Raw genomic sequence first — 21,606 nt, forward strand, 5'->3', positions numbered from 1 at the left:
TTATGCTTTTACTCAGCCCAAGCGGATAATTTCGCTCCAGCTAAAAGGTATAACTATTTAATAGTTAAAATGTTATTATTTGTTAAAATTTAATTATAAAATTGCATAAATATTTAAAAATAATTTTATTTTGTAATATTAAATGAGCCCTAACTCAAGCCCATGAATTAGGTAAAACCCGAACTTAGGAACTAACCCATGAACATGTCTCCAATAAAACTTGAAGCCTGACCATGAACAAATTTATACTGAACATTTTATATACAAGATATGAAAATCCCTAAACATGAAAAAACTGAGCAATTCATACACAAGATTTTAACAACAATGACAACATTTATGATGCAAAAAATGTGACAATCTTTCCAACATTTACTGTAATAATAAAAAGGTGAAGTCTAAATACATAGATTATAACATGTTTCATACACTAGTTTATGTTTGGCAATGGAGAATTTGCCTGTGAGAATACTCCCCGCAAAATCTGTCACTCTTTCATTCCTTCTTTTAACTGTGTTTTCTTCCTTCAACCACAAGGTTTGAAGCAACCGGGAACTACATGGATGATTATAGAAGTTGGACGGATTACTGATACATGGATGAACTCTGATTGCCGGGGTTTGAAACGGTGAAGGACGGTGTTCTTCAAAGCTACCTTTTGCGAGTGATTATCCTTAGAATGTTAAGACATGTCTTAGCTCGAAAGAGAGAAACGGCATGAATTAAAGATTTTGGAAGTATCAGCCATTTGTACTGTCAAAGCTACCAATGGCGTTTGCTCGTTTTTTCTCCCTCCAATTCTCACCCCATACTTTAGCCTCTGCGACAGCGCGTTCTCGATCAAAATCACGATTACGTGAAGTTTCTGTTGTTCTTGTAGTATTCAGAGGGCTGCCTCGATGAGATTCATGTCGTTCTGAATCCTCAAAGCCCCATTTCCTCCCTGATCCGCCACCGGTTTCATTCCTACCAAGCTCGGCTCCGGTGCTCAATTTCCTAGCATGGTTCCTCATCCGGTAATCAGGTGAATTTCTATGGGAGGAAGGGGAACCACGTTGTCCATGCTCATCTGGGCTGTCCAGCCCATCCAACATACCCCTTCGATCATTCTTCCGTCTCGGAGTTGATGGACCAACTCTGTTGCTTTGATTGCTGGCCGCATTAGGGTCGTAAGTTTGCGAAGCTAAATATGTAAGTGCCGTCACAACATCACCAATTAGAGGCCTTGTAGCAGCTTGTTCCTGCAAACACATTGCTGCCACGGCAAGAGCTTGGTATAATCCTCGCATCGGATAATGGCCTTGCAGTAGTGGATCCACCATTTGCGGAAACTTCCTACGATCTTTGAAAAGTGGTCGTGCCTACAAACCCTCATTTTCCCGAAGTTAGAAAAGAGGTACACTAAATCTCGATTTGAGTCAAAGTAGTAATAAATAAAATGTAACAATCATTTCACATGAGTATAAATTTTTGAAGAAATTTCTTGCATTTCTGAATCATGGCTGGGTAAAGAAAGACTACTCACCCATGCAACAAGATTATGTTCTCCATGAGACCGTGCATTATCGATGGCCTTGCGCCCCGTGATAAGCTCGAGAAAGACCACTCCAAAACTATAGACATCGGATTTTAGAGTGAGCTGGCCAGTCATTGCATATTCTGGAGCACAATAGCCGTAAGTGCCCATCACACGTGTGGACACGTGTGTTTTGTCACCCACAGGACCCAGTTTCGCAAGCCCAAAATCTGATAACTTAGGGTGATAGCCCTCACCGAGAAGGATGTTGGCCGATTTTAAGTCCCTGTAAATAACAGGAGGATTAGCTTTATCGTGCAAATATTCCAACCCCTTGGCCGCACCTGCAGCAATCTTCATTCGGGTATTCCAGTCCAGGGTTTCCTTGCCTGGCGGAAGATCTGAAAAACGAATTTAAAACACAGTTATCAATGTGGTCTGCTAAAGTGTGATTCCACATAATGAAACGAGTGCAGAATAAGCCAACAAACTAAATTCAGTTAATGTTACATGTGGCCATAAATATAAGAGTATCACTTAAATGCAATTTAAAAGTTAAACTTGTCATTAGATGTCAATTAAAAAACCGAAGCCAACGGAATAGTTTCAAGGACGAGATTATTGTCGGATACAGGCATCATCTGACAGGGTATGTTAGTTTTTATTCTACTAACCTTATTTGTTAGGTGAAATAAAGGCCATTCTCCCTATATTACAAGTCTACAAATCTAGATATCTTTTCTCAGAAATTAACTCTTCTTCGCCTGTTAAATGACCTATCTAGAAGGAAGCAATGTTATACTCAAGCCTGATGCGGCTTCATCAATAAATAACAGGGTAATTAAGGTAACAAATCTATCTATGTAATTAAGGTCAAAAGCTTGTAGTTCCTAAAGACAAGTAAAAGCTATGTTATTCAAACTCCAGTAATAGTAGCGATGGCAACAGGGCGGGGCAGAGTTTTGCTGACCCCGACCCAAACATTGATGAATCCGTCCCAACCCCAACCCAATCCCGACTCTTAAAGAAAAAATTCCATCCCAAACCCGAAATTTAATAGGAGACCCGACTTGACCCAAATTTAATTTAATTTTTTTATTTTTTATTTTGAAACAAATAAGATTAATTTTTGAGTTTAGACTTAAAACTTAATATATATATTATTTATTTATTTATTTATTGAAAGCAAAAACTTAACGTATATATGTGTGTGTGTGTGTGTGTGGCATTTTTGTACAAATCCCGGGCCCAGGCAGGGCGGATTTACCTCAAACTGATCCCGACCCAACCAACTATTTTTCTAAATTCACCTGATCCAACCGCCCTGAACCCGATTTTTCAAAAAAAAAAAATCTGACCCTAACAGATCGGGTCGAGTCGGAACCCGTTGAATTTGAGTTTTTTTTCCATCCCTAGGTACTAGTATGTACCCGACATGAATATGGTTAGATTTCCTAAGTTATTCCAAGCATTTGGAGGATCCTTGGAGATTATGTGTGATTTAAGGAAGAAAACAGTTAAGAGCAACATAGGGTAAAAGCAAATAGCCATGCATATTCACCAATATGGAAGTGTTACATTGCAGTCAAAACGAAAGTAGAGGACTCAATCTATGTTATTCTGACTCTTCATTTTTCCTGATATCTGATATTCGTACCGAGTACGAGTAACATAAATTGCATACACCATGAACACCAAAAGACTGGCTAACTTACCGTGTAAGTGATCCTCCAATGATCCTAAAGGCATAAACTCATACACAAGGAGGCGTTGGTCCCCATCGGCACAATAACCAATCAAGTTGACAAGGTTCGGGTGGTGTAAGAGGCTAAGCATGAGAACTTCAACAAGAAATTCTCGATTTCCCTGAAGACCATTTCGATCGAGCTGTTTTACAGCAACTACCTGTAAACATAAAACAATTACTAAAGCAAAAGATTTCACTTCTTCACACCCATAATTCAAATTAATCCATAAAAATTGAATTACATCATGTTTATAACACAGTCATCTACATCTAATTCAAGAGCCGTTACAGACCTGTCCCGTACTCTCCAAGCGGCCCTTGTAAACATGTCCGAACCCACCTTCTCCTAATAGACATTCTGGCCTAAAGTTCTTTGTGGCGGTGGCAAGCTCTCGGAAAGTAAATGTTTGTGCTGCAATATTTGCCATTGGTCCATCTTTAGGTACTGCAGGTTCCTTCTTAGAATCAGAACCACTCTGATATTTCGATTTGTCTGGTCAAAGAAGTGAATCAGATGCATTGAACAAGAGTAAAGAATGAAGATAGAGAACAACAGAATCACAATTAAAAGGCCAAAACAAGATAATGGGCCAGCTATGTTACTCAGACTTGGGTACGAGTGTCGGACAAGGGTATGTGTTTAACACAGGTATGTTCAATTTTTTAAAAAGTTTTTTCATATATTTAGAGGGCCCATGTAAAGTCACATCCCTATACCAATGTCTGAAATTATGTTGGACACAATTATTTTAAGAAAAGTGAAGAGTCGAAGCACTGCAACCTGTGAGCACAACTGTTAATTTGCAACACCAATAAAATTAAATTGTCACCTAGAAACGGAAATGGAGCCTTCTACAACTTTAGGATTCGGCAGCGTAATACACTTGCTCAATAAAAGACTTAAACCCGTCTCACTTGTGCACAAAATCAACTTATACTACTTGAACTCGGATGTGACTGTCAGTTTATTGGATATGGTATGTCTCCAAAGTCAGATTTCCTAAGTTTTTCCATATATTTGAAGGATTCTTGGAGGACATATCCTATATCTATGTGCTCGACACGAGTGATGGACACAATTACTTCAAGAAAAACAAAGAGTCAGAACAATATAAAAGTTATAATACATATTACATGTATATACATATATATACATACATTCTAGGAGGAAGAAGAAAACATCACAAGCAAAGCTTCTAACTGTAAATTTAACTCCATTCTTTATTATTTTTATGAACATCCAAATTCTCACTTGAAATGCATTTACTAGTATTTAGTCTATATCAGCTTAACAATTATGGATTAACAAGCTATTTAGGTCTGACTCTTCATTTTCTTGAAAACGGTTGGCCAATGCATACAGGCATGAGTATGAGAATATAACCTTCCAAGGATCCTTCAAATACACAGAAAAACATATCCCCGTCAAACACAAACCCATATCCAAAGTTTACACCCGAGTTTGAGTAACAATTACAGATAACAAGCTATGTTGCTTCAACTCTCCATTTTGCTTAGTGTACCCGAGTCCGACACATATTTAGACATTGGTAGGAGAATATGACCATCTAAAGGTCCTCCAAATACATGAAAAAAACTGATGAAAAACTTGAACATACCTGTATCTAACACATGCCTATAAATGAGACTGATACCCGAGTTCAAGTAACATCCTAAACAAGATTTTACTAGGAAAAGCAAAAATCATGCCTAAATCTAAGACCAGATAACCCAATCAACAAAAAGATCCACTAACAATTCATCAAAGAAAAACAAGCTATAGATGGATTAAAATTGTATGAACAATCTAAATCAATCAAACACCTCAAAGCAACCATTAATTATGTTACTACGACTCTTCATTTTTCTTAAAATACTCCGACATTCACATCGGACACATATATATAGGATTTTACTTCCGAGGATCCTTCGAATACGTGAAAGAACTTATAATAAAATTTATAACAATACCCAAATACATGGATATAGAGATACATCTCCAAGGATCATCTAAATACATGAAAACGCTTAGAAACAGCTGACCATGCCCGACATATACATGTACATATACATATACATATATATAACACTCGTACATAGACCATAAATGTATCAGGTCAAACTCGCAACATATTCTAACAGTTCATATATCATAAAAGAACTTTGGGGGGGGGGGGGGAAGAAAAGAAAATTGAACATGTTTCAGATGATCAGAAACCACCAATTTACAACAATTCAGAGGAAAAAAAATAGAGTAAAATTTTGGGTAGGAAATGAAGATTTTACCTGAATTAACTCTACTAGTAAAATTTTGGGTAGGAAATGAAGATTTTACCTGAATTAACTCTACTAACATGATGAAATTGTCCAACTGAGCCATCTTTAGTAGAATCTTTGTTTTGCAGTTCTTTCACAGTGGTTCCACCATTGTTGCTTTCCTTGTTTGATGATCCCAAACAAGGAAAACACCCACCCATAATCAAAATCCAAGCAAAGCAAACAAAACCAGAATTGAAAACCCTAATTTTCACATAATTCTTCTATAATTACTCCAATCTATCTCACTTTCACACCTTTAACCCCCACCCCCCAAAAAAAATCTTTTATCGCCTTGGAATCTTCTTTCTTTGAGCTCCTCTGGATAATCTTAAGCTCTCATTTAAGACAAAGCTCGAGTCCAAAGTGGCAGATCAACCAATTCGAAGAAAAAAAAGAAGAAGAAAAAAGCTTATGTTGTGTAAGAATAAGAGAAAATAAAGTAAAGAAAAAAAAGGGGGGAGGCTAAAATTATTTTACTTTAGTGGTAGGTAAATTCTATAATTATTTTTTAAAATAATTACTTTCTCATAATTACTCAGATTACTAGTATATGTAAGTGAAAGTAAGTTTATATAAGAGTTAGATTTCATTTAATTTTGTATATCGCATTATTCTTAAACTTTACCATTTTCTTGTAATTCATCAAAAAATACAAATTGACTATTTAATTTAATGTTCAAGGATTAATTTACTATAAGTAAAAAGAACAAATACAATCAAAGGTTGGCAGGGCTTCATAGGCCTTTTAAAATTTTTAAAATTTTAAATTAATAAAGATAAATTTTCATTTTGGCACCCTAAAATGATAAAATTTAATTTAATCCTTTAAAATTATAAACATATATATTATTAAAATGGTGAAATTATATTTTACTATTATAAAAAATACAATTTAATTTCGATCCCTAACAAGATTTTCTACTTCACCCTAAATACAATCTAACTCCTAATACATTGTATTTAGAGTACTTTTATTATATATAGAAATCTTACAATTACTTTTTTTTTTAATTTGTTAAAATGGTATTTACTAATGTTTAGTGTATTGTTCACTTCTCGTTTCGTTAAAAGCAAAATAAATAGTTTTAAGGTTAAATTACACCAACTGTCACTCAACTTTGGGGGAGCTAACAAGACAGTCACTTAGGTTTCAATTCAATTACTCAACTTTCAAAAAATAACAAAAACAGTCACTATTAACCATTTTCCCTTATAGACGTAACGGAGATATCATTTTTTTGTTACAGACTTAACTTGTCATTTTAAAAAAAATTCAATGTGATTCGGGAAAAGAAAGTTTGTGAATTCTCCAAATGTGTTTGGGTGTCGAGGTCAAAATTATTTTTTTTTAAAAACCCTCAAAAGTCAATTGTTTATTTATAGTTTTCATCTCTATTATGCAAAAAATTTTGCAATTTAACTTTCATATTTTACTTTAATATAATTTAATATTTTTAATTTTATAATATTTGTATAATATTATTAGTTACTTGATACCCTTAACTATTCTCGTTAAATTGTAAATATATATAGAATTTTTTTCTAAAATTAGATGCCAATGTGTTTTTGAAAAAATCCCATTCAAACAATTTAATATGATGTAGTTATGGTTTAGGGCTTTTTTTTAATAAAATTAGAGTATGAAAATTATGTATTGAGTTAAATTATTCAATTCTAAATGGATTTGTTGTTATAGTTAAGTGGGTTAAATTACTTTTTGAACTTGACATTTATTCTTATATTGAGGGTTCAACTTTTTTTTGTCTAAGTTAAACTCCTAAAATTGACAATCATTTTCACACTGAGGCTTGTATTTTTTTTGTCCAAGTTAGGCCCTAGACTTGACAATTGCTCCCACATTGGATCTTGGAATATTTTTTTTCCAAGTTAGTTCCTGATATTTCCTTGAAAGTAGGCATCAATATAGGAATAATTGTCAAGTTCAAGTCTCAATATGGGAACAAATGTCAAGTTCAGTGTCAAACTTGGATCAAGAAAAACTTCAAACCCCAATGTGAGAATAGTTACCAAGTTCAAGCCCCAAATAATAATTTAGCCCTAATTAATCAGTTGTAATTACAGTGTATATATAAAATTTGTGAAAGGAAATTATGAGAAATTAAAGTAAAAGATTTTATCATAAATTTATGCATCATAGAAGGACTAAAACTAAAATTAGACCATTCACCTTTCCACACAGGTATTTTGATTTCATCAAGCATGCGTGTCAAAGTCAAAAGAAAAACCCATTTAATTTGGGATTTTTCTATAAAGGGAGGAGGTAGGGGTCTTCAAACAACCCAGTTATTTTACTCAAATGACCCAAAAAAATAATCAATTGCAAAAATGATCAGGTTAAAAAAATAATTACCCAAATGATTTAAAATCAACAGTAAAAATGGATTAGGGAACTTAATGGCCAACACCACCATAAATTTTGACACAATCATTTGGCAATAATTGTGTCAGGGGTTAAAAAATTATTTCTTTGGGTGCTGGACATTAGATAGCCGGCACCCATGAATTTTTTTTAACCCATAGTATACGGATATACATTTATACCAGTATTTGAAAAAAATTTGGGTTGGGAGACTTAAGTGATCAAAACCACTTTTTGAAATAAATAATAATAATTTTTTTGGGTGACGACACATTGATGGCCGACATCCACTTTATCAGATAAAAAAATTTGGGTTGGGGAAAGTAGATGATCGATACTAGCTTTTTCAGGAATTGAAAAAAAAATTGGATGCTAGGTCACTGATGGCTGGCACCCTTGTACCAAATTTTAAAAAAAAAATTCTAAGGTGTTGAGACACTGATGGTTAGCACCCCTTTAGTTTATATATATGAAAGCTATTCGGTTGTAGTATTGTAATTAGATGGGAGAAAAATTGTTGAGATTATCATCAAATGAAAGTATTTGGGTGTGTACCATCAAATGGGGATACCATATTTGGGAGTGTATCATCAAATAGGTGTGATATAGTGGATTGGAGATGGAAGTGTTTGAGAGTGTACAACCGAATTCAGGGTTGAATTATATACTATCACGTGAACCGTAAAGATTATGCCATCAAAGGTTGGATGACTTCCTCCGTCATAAATGGCGAACTGTGTAGACCGATTACAGTTAAAGAATATGGCGGACGTACATGGTCAAAATTACTAAATGTAACGTAGACCTGATTCAAGCAGAAGACGACTAACTGTAGAGAAACTATTATTCAAAATGTTCATATTATTTTTGTATTTGTAAATCAATTTTAGTCAGTATTATTTTTTGGTCAAATTTTATATTTTCGTATATTAATTTTGTAAAATATTTGTATTATTTTTGGATATGTAAAAATATTTTTAGCCCGTATTATTTATCGGTCGAATTTTATATTTTCAGTATATCAATTTTCTAAAATGTTCGTATTATTTTTGTATCGTAAATAAAATTTAATTGGTATTATTTGTTGATTGAATTATATATTTTCATTTTGTAGAATGTTTGTATTTTCTTATATATGTAATTTTTATATCGTAAATAAAATCTAATGTCAATCAATAAGGTAAATAGGAACCAGTCCCGAGTGTCACGTTTAAGATTGCGACAAATAAACGCTCTATTTACTTGACACCTCATCAATTATAATTTAAAATCAATAACAACTTATTATAAATGAAATTATATCAAGTTTAAGCCAAATTTGAAAAAAAATGCTGATTTTAAAAAATCTTTTAGGTTTTAGATTCATTTTTAGAATATTTAGTAAAATAGGTCGATTTTGGAGAAAGAAACAGGAAACGTGTGACCGGTAGTGAAAAAAAGATGTGTTTTCTGACTTTGTAACACACCAGCTCTTTTGGTCATATGGTTAAATATTAATGATTTTTATTATATAATTGACAATAATTATTTGACTTTATAAATAAAAGAGTTAAAGTCACTATTAATTAACCATCTAACAAAAAGAAAAAGCTAATGTGTTAAGAATAATTAAAAATAAAAGTAAAGTTTGAAACAAATGAAAAAAAAACACAAATGTAAGTAAGAGAGGGAATTGAACCCGAGACTCAAAAACAAAATCACTAACATTTTACAATCTAATCAAAAGAGTTTATATATCAAAAAGTTAGAAAGCATGCTTTATAGGATGCGTTTTCACTACAGGTCCCGTAGGACACATTTTTTATTTCTCTCTTCAAAATCGATCTATTTTCCTAAATATCCCAAAAATCGACTCAAAACCCTAATATTGTTTAAAACTAGTTTTTTTTTTATAAAATTTAGTCATTCAATATATATGATAGTTTTGGAATGACTAATATTTTTTCACTTATTTTTGTAATGAATCATGTTTATGCTAGTCGGCATAATCATTTATTTAAAACGTTTAAAATTGAATAGTGTAAAAACATTTCCAACTTTTTTTTTTGCGACTTTTCAAAGTTATTTAAAATGAAATTAAAATCAATAAAATTGAAAAAAATTATTAATCAGTATAAATTTATTATAAAACAAATTTATGATTTTAAAATAAAAATATTTAATAATTGAGTTTATATAATAAAAATTAAAGTTTAACAAATTTGTGATCATATTTTTTATATATATATTTGTGTTTTTTAAACAAAATATATATATTCTTTTTATATATATTAGACCATATAAATCATGGTTCTCGATTCAATCGCTTCAACCAATGGTCAACAGTTTCTTCCATGGCTTCCTCTTCCACGTCAACAAATACCAACCCTTTACTCCTTCCTTTCTCTTTCATTTCTCTTTCCAACTCCTTCAACATTCTCAATACCTCGGTCCCTCTCTTGAACGAGATGTTTCCGGCGTAGAAAACGTAAGTCGAGTCCTTAATATCGATCCAACTGCAGCCGGGTTCCTTGCAGACTCCGGTTTGTTTCATTTTCTTCCGAAGATCGTTAGCATTCTCCCACTCACCGGCCAAAACATAAGCGTTCGACAATGTAACGTACGCGCCGTCTACTTGTTGATCGGATTCTATTAGCCTTTTGCTAGCTTCAACGGCAATATCTAGCCTCCCATGAAGTCTACTAGCCGATAGAAGCGTCCCCCACAACGAAGCGCCTTCATTAGGGTTCACCTTAATCGATTTTGCTAACCGATATGCCTCGTCAAAACGACCAATTCGACTGAGCATATCAACAACACAGGTATAATGCTTTGCTTCTGGGACTACCCCGTGTTTCCAGGACATCGAGTTGAAGTACTCGAGGCCTTGGTCTACTAGACCAGAATGGCTACAAGCATGCAAAACGGCAACAAAAGTAACATCATTAGGCTTTATTCTTTTATCAATCATTTCCTCAAAAAGTTCAATAGAAACTTTCCCGAGTCCATGTTTTCCAGCAGCTACAATCATGGAAGTATATGGGATCACACAAGGATTCCGAACTCTCCGAAAAACCCGAGCAGCATAAACGATACAACCACACTTGGCATACATATCTACCAATGTGCTAGCAACTACATCATTCGAATCGTGACCGTGTCGGATCACTGCACCGTGTGTAGTCTTCCCCGAAACCAACTTCCCCGAACTCGCGCAAGCATTTATAACACTAGCCAACATAAACTTATTTGGAATCTCCCAATCTAACAAATTGAATTCTCTAAAAACTTCAAGTGCTTCATTCCCTCTTCCATTTTGAGCATATGCAGTGATCATCGAAGTCCATGAAACAACATTCTTATCCGCCATCGAATCGAAAACCAGCTGAGCAAAATCGACTTCGTTGCATTTCCCATACATATCAACAAGCGAAGAGCAAACGACGAGGTTAAACCGAAACCCGAAAACCTCCACAAGACCATGAACTTGTTTCCCTTTTTGAAGGTCAGCAAGTATCGAACAAGCGTTTACCGCGGTGGCGAACGTAAAATCATTCGGCAAAACCGGACTATTATGCATTTCTCTAAACATCCAAAGACAAAGTTGAGGCGTACTCGCACTGATATAACCTGACATAAGAGAAGTGTAGGAGACAACATTTGGTTCGGGCATTTCATCAAACACCTGATGTGCTTGGGATATTTGTTGGGACTTAATGTAGCCATTAATGAGATGATTAGTGATGATGGTGTCATTAAGGAGACCGGATTTAAGGATTTTGGAGTGGGTTAAGGTTGGTAAAACGAGGTTGTTGCAAGTCTGAACGGTTTGGATGAATCGGGTTTTTTTATGGAAGCTTAACGGTTTACTTGAGCCGGAAAGATGTAGGGAGTTAACGGCTGAAACGAGATTATGGCTTAACCGCTTCTTCATGTCATCTTGTTCATTACTTCTATTTTGGTAAACAGAATATGAGTGAAGTTACTTGGACCGGTCCGGTTTGCTTGGGCCGGGTATTAAATAAGATTTTTGCATGAATCGAGTTACGGATAAAAGTTTTAAAATTAAGACTGGAATTTATCTCGAATTATTTTTTAAAAGCATTACTGAATTTTTTCAATTTTAATTACAGAAATATATGAATATTAATATTCATGGATAGATCTTATAAAAAAAAAGTCAAAATCCATTATTATAAAAAATATGTATCTTATTCATATTTCAAGTGTATTAAATATCTCCTCATACTTAAAAAGTGATTAAATCATTCAAATTCAAAAGTTATAAAATGGTTATTAAATTATTCAAAGTTTTATTTAAGTCATTGGGCTGTTAAAATCATTAAATCATTTAAGTTCTTCCCCTTTTTTGCAATTTAATTTTTTAATAAAATAACTTTGAATATCACGAATCAGAAATCAAAATATAAACAACTTTCTTCTTCAATCTTCTTCGACAATACTGTTAGATTGATTTGAATCTAAAATATATTCTTCTACTCATTAATAGGTACTAACTCCCCATATTGATTGTTGAATTATTACTTAGAATTAAAAAATTTTTAATAACCTAATGACTTAAGTAAAACTTTCAAATAGTAACTTTTGAAATTAAAAACCAAAACAAAAACTTAGTAATAGTTTAATGACTTGGGTGAAATTTACCCTAAATATAAATGCATAAATCAATTGGATGTAGTTAATTTTTATAAATATTTTGTAGGGTTATTGCAGAAAGCATTAGATAACTTGATTGTGGAATAATTTGTTTTACCTATGCTTTTTCTACCAAATAAATAATCGCCTTTTACTAATTAAGTAAACCCAAGTCACCTAATATTAGTAAGTTTATACTTTAATCACTCAATTTCAAAAACTTATAAATTTATCACTGAATAATTAAGTTTCTAACTGACGGAGGATGTAGGTATAGGTAAATTTGCAATTTAGTCATTCAACTAGTAATAAGTTTACAAGTTGAATACCCAATTTCAAAAATTTATAAATTGGTCACAAAACTATTAATAAGTTTACAAATTTACACTTTGATCACTCAATCTTTACACCATTACTCCCTAATCTAATAATCCAAACAATATTGATAATAACTCAACCCCAAACCTTAAAGTCAGTGTAAACCCCATGCCTCAATTTAAACTCAACCAACTCGATAATCCTTCATTCTTAACTCACTCACCATTTCTTCTTCGACCAAAACCATAATTCAAGAAAATCCACAATCAAGCTATTCTCAAACCACACCCACAATCAAAACAAATAAAAAGCGAATAAAGAAAAAAGAAAGTCTAATGTTTTTGAACAAGCCCCAAACCAACCTACAAAAGCAAAATGATAGAATAAAATCAAAGAGAAGAGGATCAAAATATCAAGAAACTCATTCCAAAAGGTCAAGGATTGAGCTTCTCCTTGAAGGTTTCAAGTTTAAATCAACAAAATTTCAAACCATTTCAAGGAAAATTAAATCAATGAAAGAGACCGGACGGCAGTAAAATTACTGGAATACAATTATGAAAGAGTTTCTCAAACCTTTAAAACTTTAGAACAATTAGGTTTATAACTTTTTTGGCCAAAATGTAAACTTATTAATCATCAAAGTAACCTTTAACCTTAACCTTAGATGGAATTTACCCTATAACAAATATTGAGTCAACATCCATTAACTTAACGGTCCACTAAATAACTTCAATAGTAACTTTTAAATAGTTCGATCAAAATGTAAAATATAAATTTACTAATAGTTGAAAAATCTGTGTATTTCACCTTAATAAAATCCCAAAATTAAATGTATAATGAGATATATTTATCAAAACTCAATCTTTTTTCTAATATTTTTTCCTAATGAAAGATGACATACAAATCTTGAGTTTTAATCTATAATTATTGTATGTTAATTCCTAAATATAAATAATTTAAATTTAAATCAACTCTTCATTTTCCTTATATAATCACATAAAAATTAAACCCAAAAAGGAAACCACATAAGAACTCAAGTACCATAACATAAAACAGCTGGCTGCATTCAACATAATTGGGGGAAAAAATCCAAACATATTTTAAACTTACATTCATGATGGAGCTTTGAGTTTACTAAAATACACTTTTTTTTTTCTTTTTTTTGGCTTGGTTGGTGGAACAGAGGAGGCAAAACAAATAAGCATAAACTAAGTCATAAAATGGGATTTTGGGGTAATAAGAAACCACGATGATATGAGATTGATTCCGATTTCGGTTTTGATTCAGATTCGAATTTCACAGTTTATAGAACTTGGCCATACCTGGCTCCTACTGTACAAGAATCTTAGCAGCATCTCATTATGTGTATGCAACTTTCGTCACGAACCAATCATATCCAGCCGCTTCGAGTTATTTGCAGCGGCAACAGTCGCCGCTTCATTACGGGATAATGACTAGGTTATCATGCCAAATACCGGAATGTATTGGGGTTATCATTGTCCCTCTCAAGATAGTCTCGAGTAATCAGGTCTTCTATTCGCTTTTTAATGGCCTTGAAATCCGGCTGCAGATTGCAAAATGTAATTAACAAAGCTATGTAAAGGAAGAACTTAACGGAAGACACTCATGAAGATGTCACGAAGATGTCATATAAGAGGAAAAGATTTGTATATGAACCTTGAACATGCGGCCCAATTGCTCAACACACTCCATAACCAACTGCTGGTGACCCAGAACTTTCCGACTCTTCATGATACGTACAATTGAGGCATCAATGGCATATCGTCGATCCTTGTCAACATCTTCAATTACTTTCTTCTTCTCATCCACAGGGGGGAGAGGAATCTGAATGTTAAACGAAAAAATCACATTAGTCAAAATCGTTGAGTGGAAAGGCGAGTAAAACCAGATATTGGTAGGTTTCTTCATTAAAATGTAACCTTGATCCTTCTCATTTTATCGGTAAACTTGGAGTTGAATTCAAAATGATCGGTGGGAGAGATGGTTTTCGTGCTTGGCTCCTTGTTAAGGATTTTATACTTCGCACAAGATAACGAATGCAAAAGTCTAATTACGTCGTCATCCGTTAAGTTCAATTGTGTCATGATCTCAGAATAGCTCAGGCGATCTGAGGAATTGAACAGCAATAAGGCAGAGGCCTATAACCATGAAGACTTGGTGTTAGCAAAAAGGATTCTTCAACACCATTTGGCTACTTTAGAGAGGAAAAAGAAAACAATATTACCTGATATGTTGTGACAATCAACTCCATCATCTTTGGTTCAAACTTCCCAATAAGATTACAAGTGCCCAAAGAATATATCCAAGTAAGTTTTCGGTGTTTGGTTTTTGTCTGGTAGAAGTCCCGGAAAACTTCAACACACTTGACCTGACAAGAGTTTCACGGACAAAAAAGGATATAAAATAAAGAAATTTATATTAGTAACTTCTGGCAAACTTAAACGGGCAAGTTGTGAGCTAGAAAACAACTCTTTTTGCAACATTTATGAACATACCATCTCAGCAGGAAGATTGAGATCGAAAGACTTGTAACTTGGCCAAAATCCAGTAGTCAAAACAGTTACTGTCAAGTCAATCCCTGGATTTGCATTTGGATTATTGCTCAAGTACTCCTCAAAACTTGCCTGGTTTTCCCTTGCCAATGTCAAATCCGTAACCTGAAGAACAGAGAAGTGTTTTGAGTAAGATTTGTTTGTGAAATTAAGATCATTTGGAGATAAGAATAAAAAGTTTTCAATTCACAAAAGATGATAAATGGCAACCAACCATTCCCTCCATCTTTGAGGTGAACTGACCACCACATTGCTGTTTCAGCTTTGTTAATATACTTCTCTCATGGTCATCATTAGCACTCTTGTCAAAAAGAAGCCTTCGAGCAAGCTTTTTCCTATGAACAATAATTCATAAAAACGAAATCAGTTTAGATTATACAAGCCAAATGAATTCCATCTTCTTAGAAGCACAATATTTACCGATAGAATTCAGCAAACAAGTCTTTGTCACTAATATAAGCAAGTAGCTTCACAACCTGAAAATTTACAACGAAAATATTACAATGTTAAATGTAACAAGTATTCAAGTAGTAGATGGAACACTGAAGTAGAGCCTGACAAACTTATGTTACTTGGACTCGGGTGCAACTGTGCAAGTTTAGACATGGGTATGTGGACACATACAAATGTTCAAAATTTTCAGAGATTTCCATGTAATTGGAGGGTCATTGGAGGATCATATCCCCATACCCATGTCTGAGTATGAGCTGGACACAAGTGCTTCAAAAAACATAAAAGGCCGAAGTACCATCACAACAAACCTTTTCAAGTGTTTCTTCTATTGCTTCATCACTCAATTTCTCACTGCCACCTTTCTTGAGAATATTATCACAAAAAGTGGCAAGTAGCTCCGCACTTGAGCTTCCAACAACACCCTTATTGCAAAAGACTTCAAAAGCCTCCTTGAGAGCCTAGAGAAAATACAACAAATCATGGGATGTATCTTGAAAACTGTCTTTGAAATACTATTTATTACGAACCTTGTGAAAGAGAGTATGATTTTGAAAACAATCATTCACATAGGCTAGGTACTTATCATGCAGCTCAATCACTTTCCTCACGAAAACCTGAAAACCACAAAAGATAGAAGTAAAAAATCAACTTCCATACTTTGATCCGATCCAGAGCTATGTAGAACAAGTGAAGATTTTACCTGCTCTTGCATGCCAACGACATCCTTTTTATCAGCCTATTTAAGGGAGAAAACATTTCGATATGATCAGAGATTTTTTTAAGAAAATGAAAGTGATATCTTCATTAAATTCTTAATCAGATTTTTATACCATAAGCTGAAAGACTGACAAGAAAAATGCATACCTTTTTGGTGCTTGCAGCATCCTCAGCCTGTTTGACCAAAGCTGTGCCTTCAGCAGTTACATGCTGGCATCGGAAATGAGATCATATATTTCAAATGGTGAAAGAATGGAAATATTACATAAAGGATGAATAAATGAAAAGGGATAATAACTTAATCCATGGAGAAGCTAAGAGATAGTTAACCTGTTTGAAAATGCTTGATATGGGATCTAAGCCTCGAGGAATTTTAGAAAAGAGTCTAAACATTCTTGACAAATCATCCACCTAAAAGTTGAAACAGAATGGTGATCAATGGTTAATTAATAATATATGAAGCATTAAAATCAATAACTAATAAATCCGGTAAGCACCTTGTCGTCTCTGAGCAATGCATGGCAGCCGGAGTGCTCTTTATCGAGAAGTCGGGTTTCCCATACAGATAACAACTCATGTTGAACTTTCTATAAAAGAAAAAGAGCATATAAGAAACATTTTTAGAAAAAAGTTTTCATCCAAGACCAAAGGGTGAAGGGTGAATTTGTTCGTATTATAAAAGAAAATACCAACCTCGAGCAGTTTTGGCTCACTACTAGAATGCAAGTAATGGGAGACCCTATCCTTCTCACATTTTAAACATTCCTCAGACTGAAATACGAAAGCAAAATGAACAATTAGATACTATTTGAGTGGGAAAAATTAAATAGTAATGACCGTATAATCATATATATACTTTCAACATGTAATCCGGACAAGAATCATCTACGATCCAATTTGCAGCTTTCCTCGAGTAGTAGGCAGCAGTATCTTTGAGCATAGTAGCCTCAAAGTCATTCTCATAGTAATCCATTTGCCCCATTCCAATTTCAACAAATATATATAAAACGTTCTTCAACAAAGCGCGATCAATCTGCTCGCCTTCACGTTCTTGATCAATCTGGTTTGAGATTAGGATGTTTGTTAATGTTATTTGGGCGAAAAATGGAAGGTGCACAACTAATGCGAAAAAGAAACTTGAACTTACCAGAGAAATTACAGCATCTCTCACTTTTGCATTTAGCTCTTGGTAAACCTAAACCAGAGAATGTTAGCATATAAGCAATGTTAAAAGAACAGACCGGAGATCGAACTAATCAGACCTCCAGTTCCCAATTCAGTAGGTTCAATCGGTTCAACCGCGGTTGGTTTGATATTTTCTTGAGTTTTTAATGTTTAAATACTTTAAACATTTATTCGATGTAAAGTAAATTATAAAACTAGATAAAATTTAACAGAAAAGCGCATTTAGCTTAATGTTAATATTTTTAATATAAAATTAAGATATTAATAGCTTAAATCTCAGTAATTACAAATAAAATTTTGAAACATATATAGAAAACAGTCTTTTACTGGTCCGATCCGGCTTTTTACCAATTTTTTTGTTGTTGAACCACTTATTGACAAGTTCAACGTCTATCTACCTTTTTATACCTATTGGATCAGACTGACCACCAGTTCCTGTTCAACCAGGTGAACCGGCTGATCTGGTCCGGCTTTTTATTCCTAGCATATAAGATGCCAATGTTACTCTACATAGAAAGGAAAAAAAAAAAAGACAAGATTATGGCAAATACATCCTATCCGCCCATACCAGTTCTCGGAAACACGTGAGTCCAACTTCATTAAGGGGAGGTAGTGACCTCCGAGCAATAAAGTACCGATCAAGGTAATGGAAGAACCGAGAAAGCCACCTAACCATTACTTTGTGATTACTCCACCTTTTGACCAGCTCTCTCAACATAAACTCATCATGCTTTTCTCGTAAAGAAGGAAGTACCTAAAGAGGATATATTTTATGAATTGTATTACTAAAGAATCAAAATGAAAGAGATATAGCACAATTAACACAATGTTCAACAAGGAACAGAATATATAAATGCCAATCTGTTCTTTTTTCAACAATATTACTTGCTTAACTAAAATGATTTCACTTCCCTCAATGGCTTAAAACCTACCTTCAAAGCAACTTATTTTTTCACTAAAATGAAGGTAGCGAATGGATTCTAGTTGGGGTTGCGGAGAGGACTATGTTGATCTGATTCTTCATTTTTTTTTTAAAGTATCCATGTCCATTGCACAAAATGAGGATATGACCGTCAAGATCCCCCAAATGCATGAAAAACTTTAAAAATCTGACCATACCCATGTTGGGCACACACGCATATCCAAAACTCACACTCAAATCCGAGTAACATAGGGTGAGGAGTTGGTAAGTAGACCTATCAATATTAGACATGATATGGAAAAAAAATATAAAACACAACATAGCACAAACACACAAAACTTTCAAAATCTATATCATACGAATTATTAACATATCAAAATTTATAAAAATATAGAATACCTCAAACAAGGTCACAATGCAATAAACATGAATATGACATGGATACACAAATTTCCATATATATAATGGCAAGGCACTTTCTACCTATATGATTCAGACTCATGTTTCTTGAAGTATCCATGTCTAACACTCGTGTCCAACACATGGTTATGGGAATATGATCTCCAAGGATTCTCTAATAACTGGAACAGCTTTTCAGTCTAACCATATCCGTGCTATGTACATACCGTATCCGGCACTCACACCCAAGTCCAAGAAACATAGCTTTCTAAACTACCAATAAACGCATAAAAAGTGATCACCCCTTCTAAAGAAATCATAACAAACAACAGAAATCCAAGGCATTTGATTCATCTAATGCACAAATTTCAACTAGCTTATGCTTATTGTTAAGAATTAACCCCTTGAAGTAGTTAACAATCCCCAAAGTAACAAGAAAAACATCACCATAAAGTACATATTTTTCAACTAGCTTATGCTTATTGTTAAGAATTAACCCCTTGAAGTAGTTAACAATCCCCAAAGAAACAAGAAAAACATCACCATAAAGTACATATTTTTAAGTTTAAACAAAATCTAAAAAACATAAGCAAAATAATTACAACAAAAACCAAAGGCACATTCTAATGACTCACTGTTGAAGTGATGTACTCTTCAAAGGATTCTCGATACTTATCATACAACTGCTGAGAATAGTCATGAGGAGGCTTTTGGGTACACATATTGTAAATTGTTCTGTAAATAAAGGTTAAGGGCTGCAACAAAAATATTCATAAACACTGTTGCTCTGACTCTTTATTTTGCTCCAAGTACCCTTTTCTGACACCCACATTTGATACATAATCAGACACTGATATGGAAAATGACCTTCATATACATGAAAAAATGGAACAAAAACACCCATAACCATTGTTGTTCCGACTCTTTATTTTGCTCAAAGTACCCTTGTCTGACTCATGTGTGACGCGTATTTGGACATGGATGTGAAGATAAGACCATCCAAAGCATGAAAAAAACGTGAAACAATAAAACTCAAAACCATTATTGTTCCGACTCTTGATTTTGCTCAAACTACCCTTGTCTAACCCACATCCGACACATATGGATGTGAAAATATGACCTTCTAAATACATGAAAAAACACTTGAAACAAAAACACTTACAACCATTGTTGTTCTGACTCTTCATTTTGCTCAAAATACTATAGTCCGAAATCTGTGTCTGATGTGTGGAGATATAACTTGAGGAATACATTAAACAAAACCACTCATAACCCTGGTTGTTTTGACTCTTCATTTTACTTGAAATACCCTCGTCTAACACCTTGTGTGACACGTATTCAAATACGAGTGTAGAAATATGACCTCTCAACCATGAAATAGCTTGGGAATTTTTTAATATACCCATGACGAACATACCCATACCGGAAGCTTAGTCCCAAGTCCGAGTACCATAGCACATAACAAATTAAAATTGTAATGTTTGTAATAAATAAACCACACACACACATATAATACTCAACGAAATGACTTCGAATGGATACGTATAAAGCATCATATAATCCTCGGAGCTAAATTGCGGCTCTGGCAAGCCTTCTAAAATGTTCTTCAACTTTGTAATTCCTTTTTGCATAAACTCCCATCCTTGTTCAAGATCAATCGTCTTTCTCTCATTCATCGTAAAACCCTAAAAGCCAGAATCTGCAAAACAAAATGTTCAAATTTGATAATTAGCTCAAGTTTCAGCTCAAAATCACCAACATTCTATAGCCCTTAGCTCAATCATCAAAACCCCACAAATTACAACAAGTTCCCAAAATATAATCTTTAAAAATAATAACTTCAAGCAACAAGTAGAAAATTTTCTCGGTAACCAAACAGAAAACTTAACATTTCTGAAAAGCCCTTTAAAAATCAAAGCCAATCTATTCAATCTAACCTAAAATTAAAAGACAAATTCATCAAATTGGAACCAAAAAAAAAAAACCCATTCCATCACAAGATAAGAGATAATCAAAAGAGAAACTGATCGATAAATTGAAAGAAGAAAAAATGTTCAGAAAAATAACAGAAAATTCAAGTTAATTAAAAGACCTGAAATTGTTGAAAAAAGCAAAATAGTTCCTAAAGAAGACGAGCAGTGAAAGCTTCAAAGCATTGAAAGAACCTTTCGGGTTTCGGGTTTTTTTAATTTCTATATTAATTTTTCCTTTCTAAATTACTTTTTATTATTTGGGAATATTATAATAGACAGCATGTTCTTAGTTTATTTGTTTTACAAGTAGACTCTTAAACCATTTCATATTAATGTTGCAGGCTCTCACCTTTTGTTTCTTTTTAAAATATTAGGGATTGATTTTAATTATTGATATCTGTGAATCAGAAAACTTTGACAATGATGTCAAATTTAGGGATGTAACTGAAGTTTTATATTTGAAGTTGAA

At 33.6% G+C, this 21,606-nt stretch overlaps 3 protein-coding genes across 3 annotated transcripts; all 3 read right to left on the reverse strand.

Annotated features, from left to right (window-relative positions):
- Window positions 1–316: 316 nt before the first annotated feature.
- On the reverse strand, window positions 317–6,006 carry LOC105798847 (serine/threonine-protein kinase PBL27). The gene is made up of 5 exons (XM_012629058.2): window positions 5,599–6,006; window positions 3,557–3,756; window positions 3,232–3,421; window positions 1,526–1,917; window positions 317–1,361 (listed from the first exon to the last, which is right to left on the reverse strand). Exons 1-5 carry the CDS (start codon window positions 5,738–5,740, stop codon window positions 741–743), a joined length of 1,545 nt encoding a protein of 514 aa, XP_012484512.1. The 5' UTR covers window positions 5,741–6,006; the 3' UTR covers window positions 317–740.
- A 4,142-nt stretch (window positions 6,007–10,148) lies between these two features.
- On the reverse strand, window positions 10,149–11,939 carry LOC105798848 (pentatricopeptide repeat-containing protein At4g15720). The gene has a single exon (XM_012629059.2). It carries the CDS (start codon window positions 11,873–11,875, stop codon window positions 10,247–10,249), a length of 1,629 nt encoding a protein of 542 aa, XP_012484513.1. The 5' UTR covers window positions 11,876–11,939; the 3' UTR covers window positions 10,149–10,246.
- A 2,019-nt stretch (window positions 11,940–13,958) lies between these two features.
- Window positions 13,959–21,423, reverse strand: LOC105798849 (cullin-1). Its single transcript, XM_012629060.2, has 20 exons — window positions 21,257–21,423; window positions 20,707–20,863; window positions 19,800–19,899; window positions 18,412–18,597; window positions 17,806–17,853; window positions 17,515–17,718; window positions 17,352–17,429; window positions 17,156–17,245; window positions 16,989–17,069; window positions 16,806–16,868; window positions 16,642–16,677; window positions 16,469–16,555; window positions 16,250–16,399; window positions 15,909–15,964; window positions 15,703–15,823; window positions 15,432–15,593; window positions 15,161–15,304; window positions 14,856–15,074; window positions 14,593–14,760; window positions 13,959–14,479 (listed from the first exon to the last, which is right to left on the reverse strand). The coding sequence occupies exons 2-20, from the start codon at window positions 20,838–20,840 to the stop codon at window positions 14,378–14,380; spliced, it is 2,229 nt and encodes a 742-aa protein (XP_012484514.1). The 5' UTR covers window positions 20,841–20,863; window positions 21,257–21,423; the 3' UTR covers window positions 13,959–14,377.
- Window positions 21,424–21,606: the final 183 nt, after the last annotated feature.

This window comes from Gossypium raimondii, chromosome 9 (assembly GCF_025698545.1).
Source record: "Gossypium raimondii isolate GPD5lz chromosome 9, ASM2569854v1, whole genome shotgun sequence".
NCBI classification, from domain to species: domain Eukaryota; kingdom Viridiplantae; phylum Streptophyta; class Magnoliopsida; order Malvales; family Malvaceae; genus Gossypium; species Gossypium raimondii.

Bases quoted from the DNA above. Each gene is read 5' to 3' on its own strand.
- LOC105798849 (XM_012629060.2), bottom strand. From the start codon at position 20,840: ATGAATGAGAGAAAGACGATTGATCTTGAACAAGGATGGGAGTTTATG. The intron at 15,305-15,431 runs GTATGTTCATAA...AACTCTTGTCAG, and splicing joins TCAATCTTCCTGCTGAGATG to GTCAAGTGTGTTGAAGTTTT. The intron at 14,480-14,592 runs GTTCATATACAA...TGCAATCTGCAG, and splicing joins AATTGGGCCGCATGTTCAAG to CCGGATTTCAAGGCCATTAA.
- LOC105798847 (XM_012629058.2), bottom strand. From the start codon at position 5,740: ATGGGTGGGTGTTTTCCTTGTTTGGGATCATCAAACAAGGAAAGCAAC. The intron at 3,757-5,598 runs GTAAAATCTTCA...TTCTTTGACCAG, and splicing joins TGTTAGTAGAGTTAATTCAG to ACAAATCGAAATATCAGAGT. The intron at 3,422-3,556 runs GTCTGTAACGGC...TTATGTTTACAG, and splicing joins GCTTGGAGAGTACGGGACAG to GTAGTTGCTGTAAAACAGCT.
- LOC105798848 (XM_012629059.2), bottom strand. From the start codon at position 11,875: ATGAAGAAGCGGTTAAGCCATAATCTCGTTTCAGCCGTTAACTCCCTA.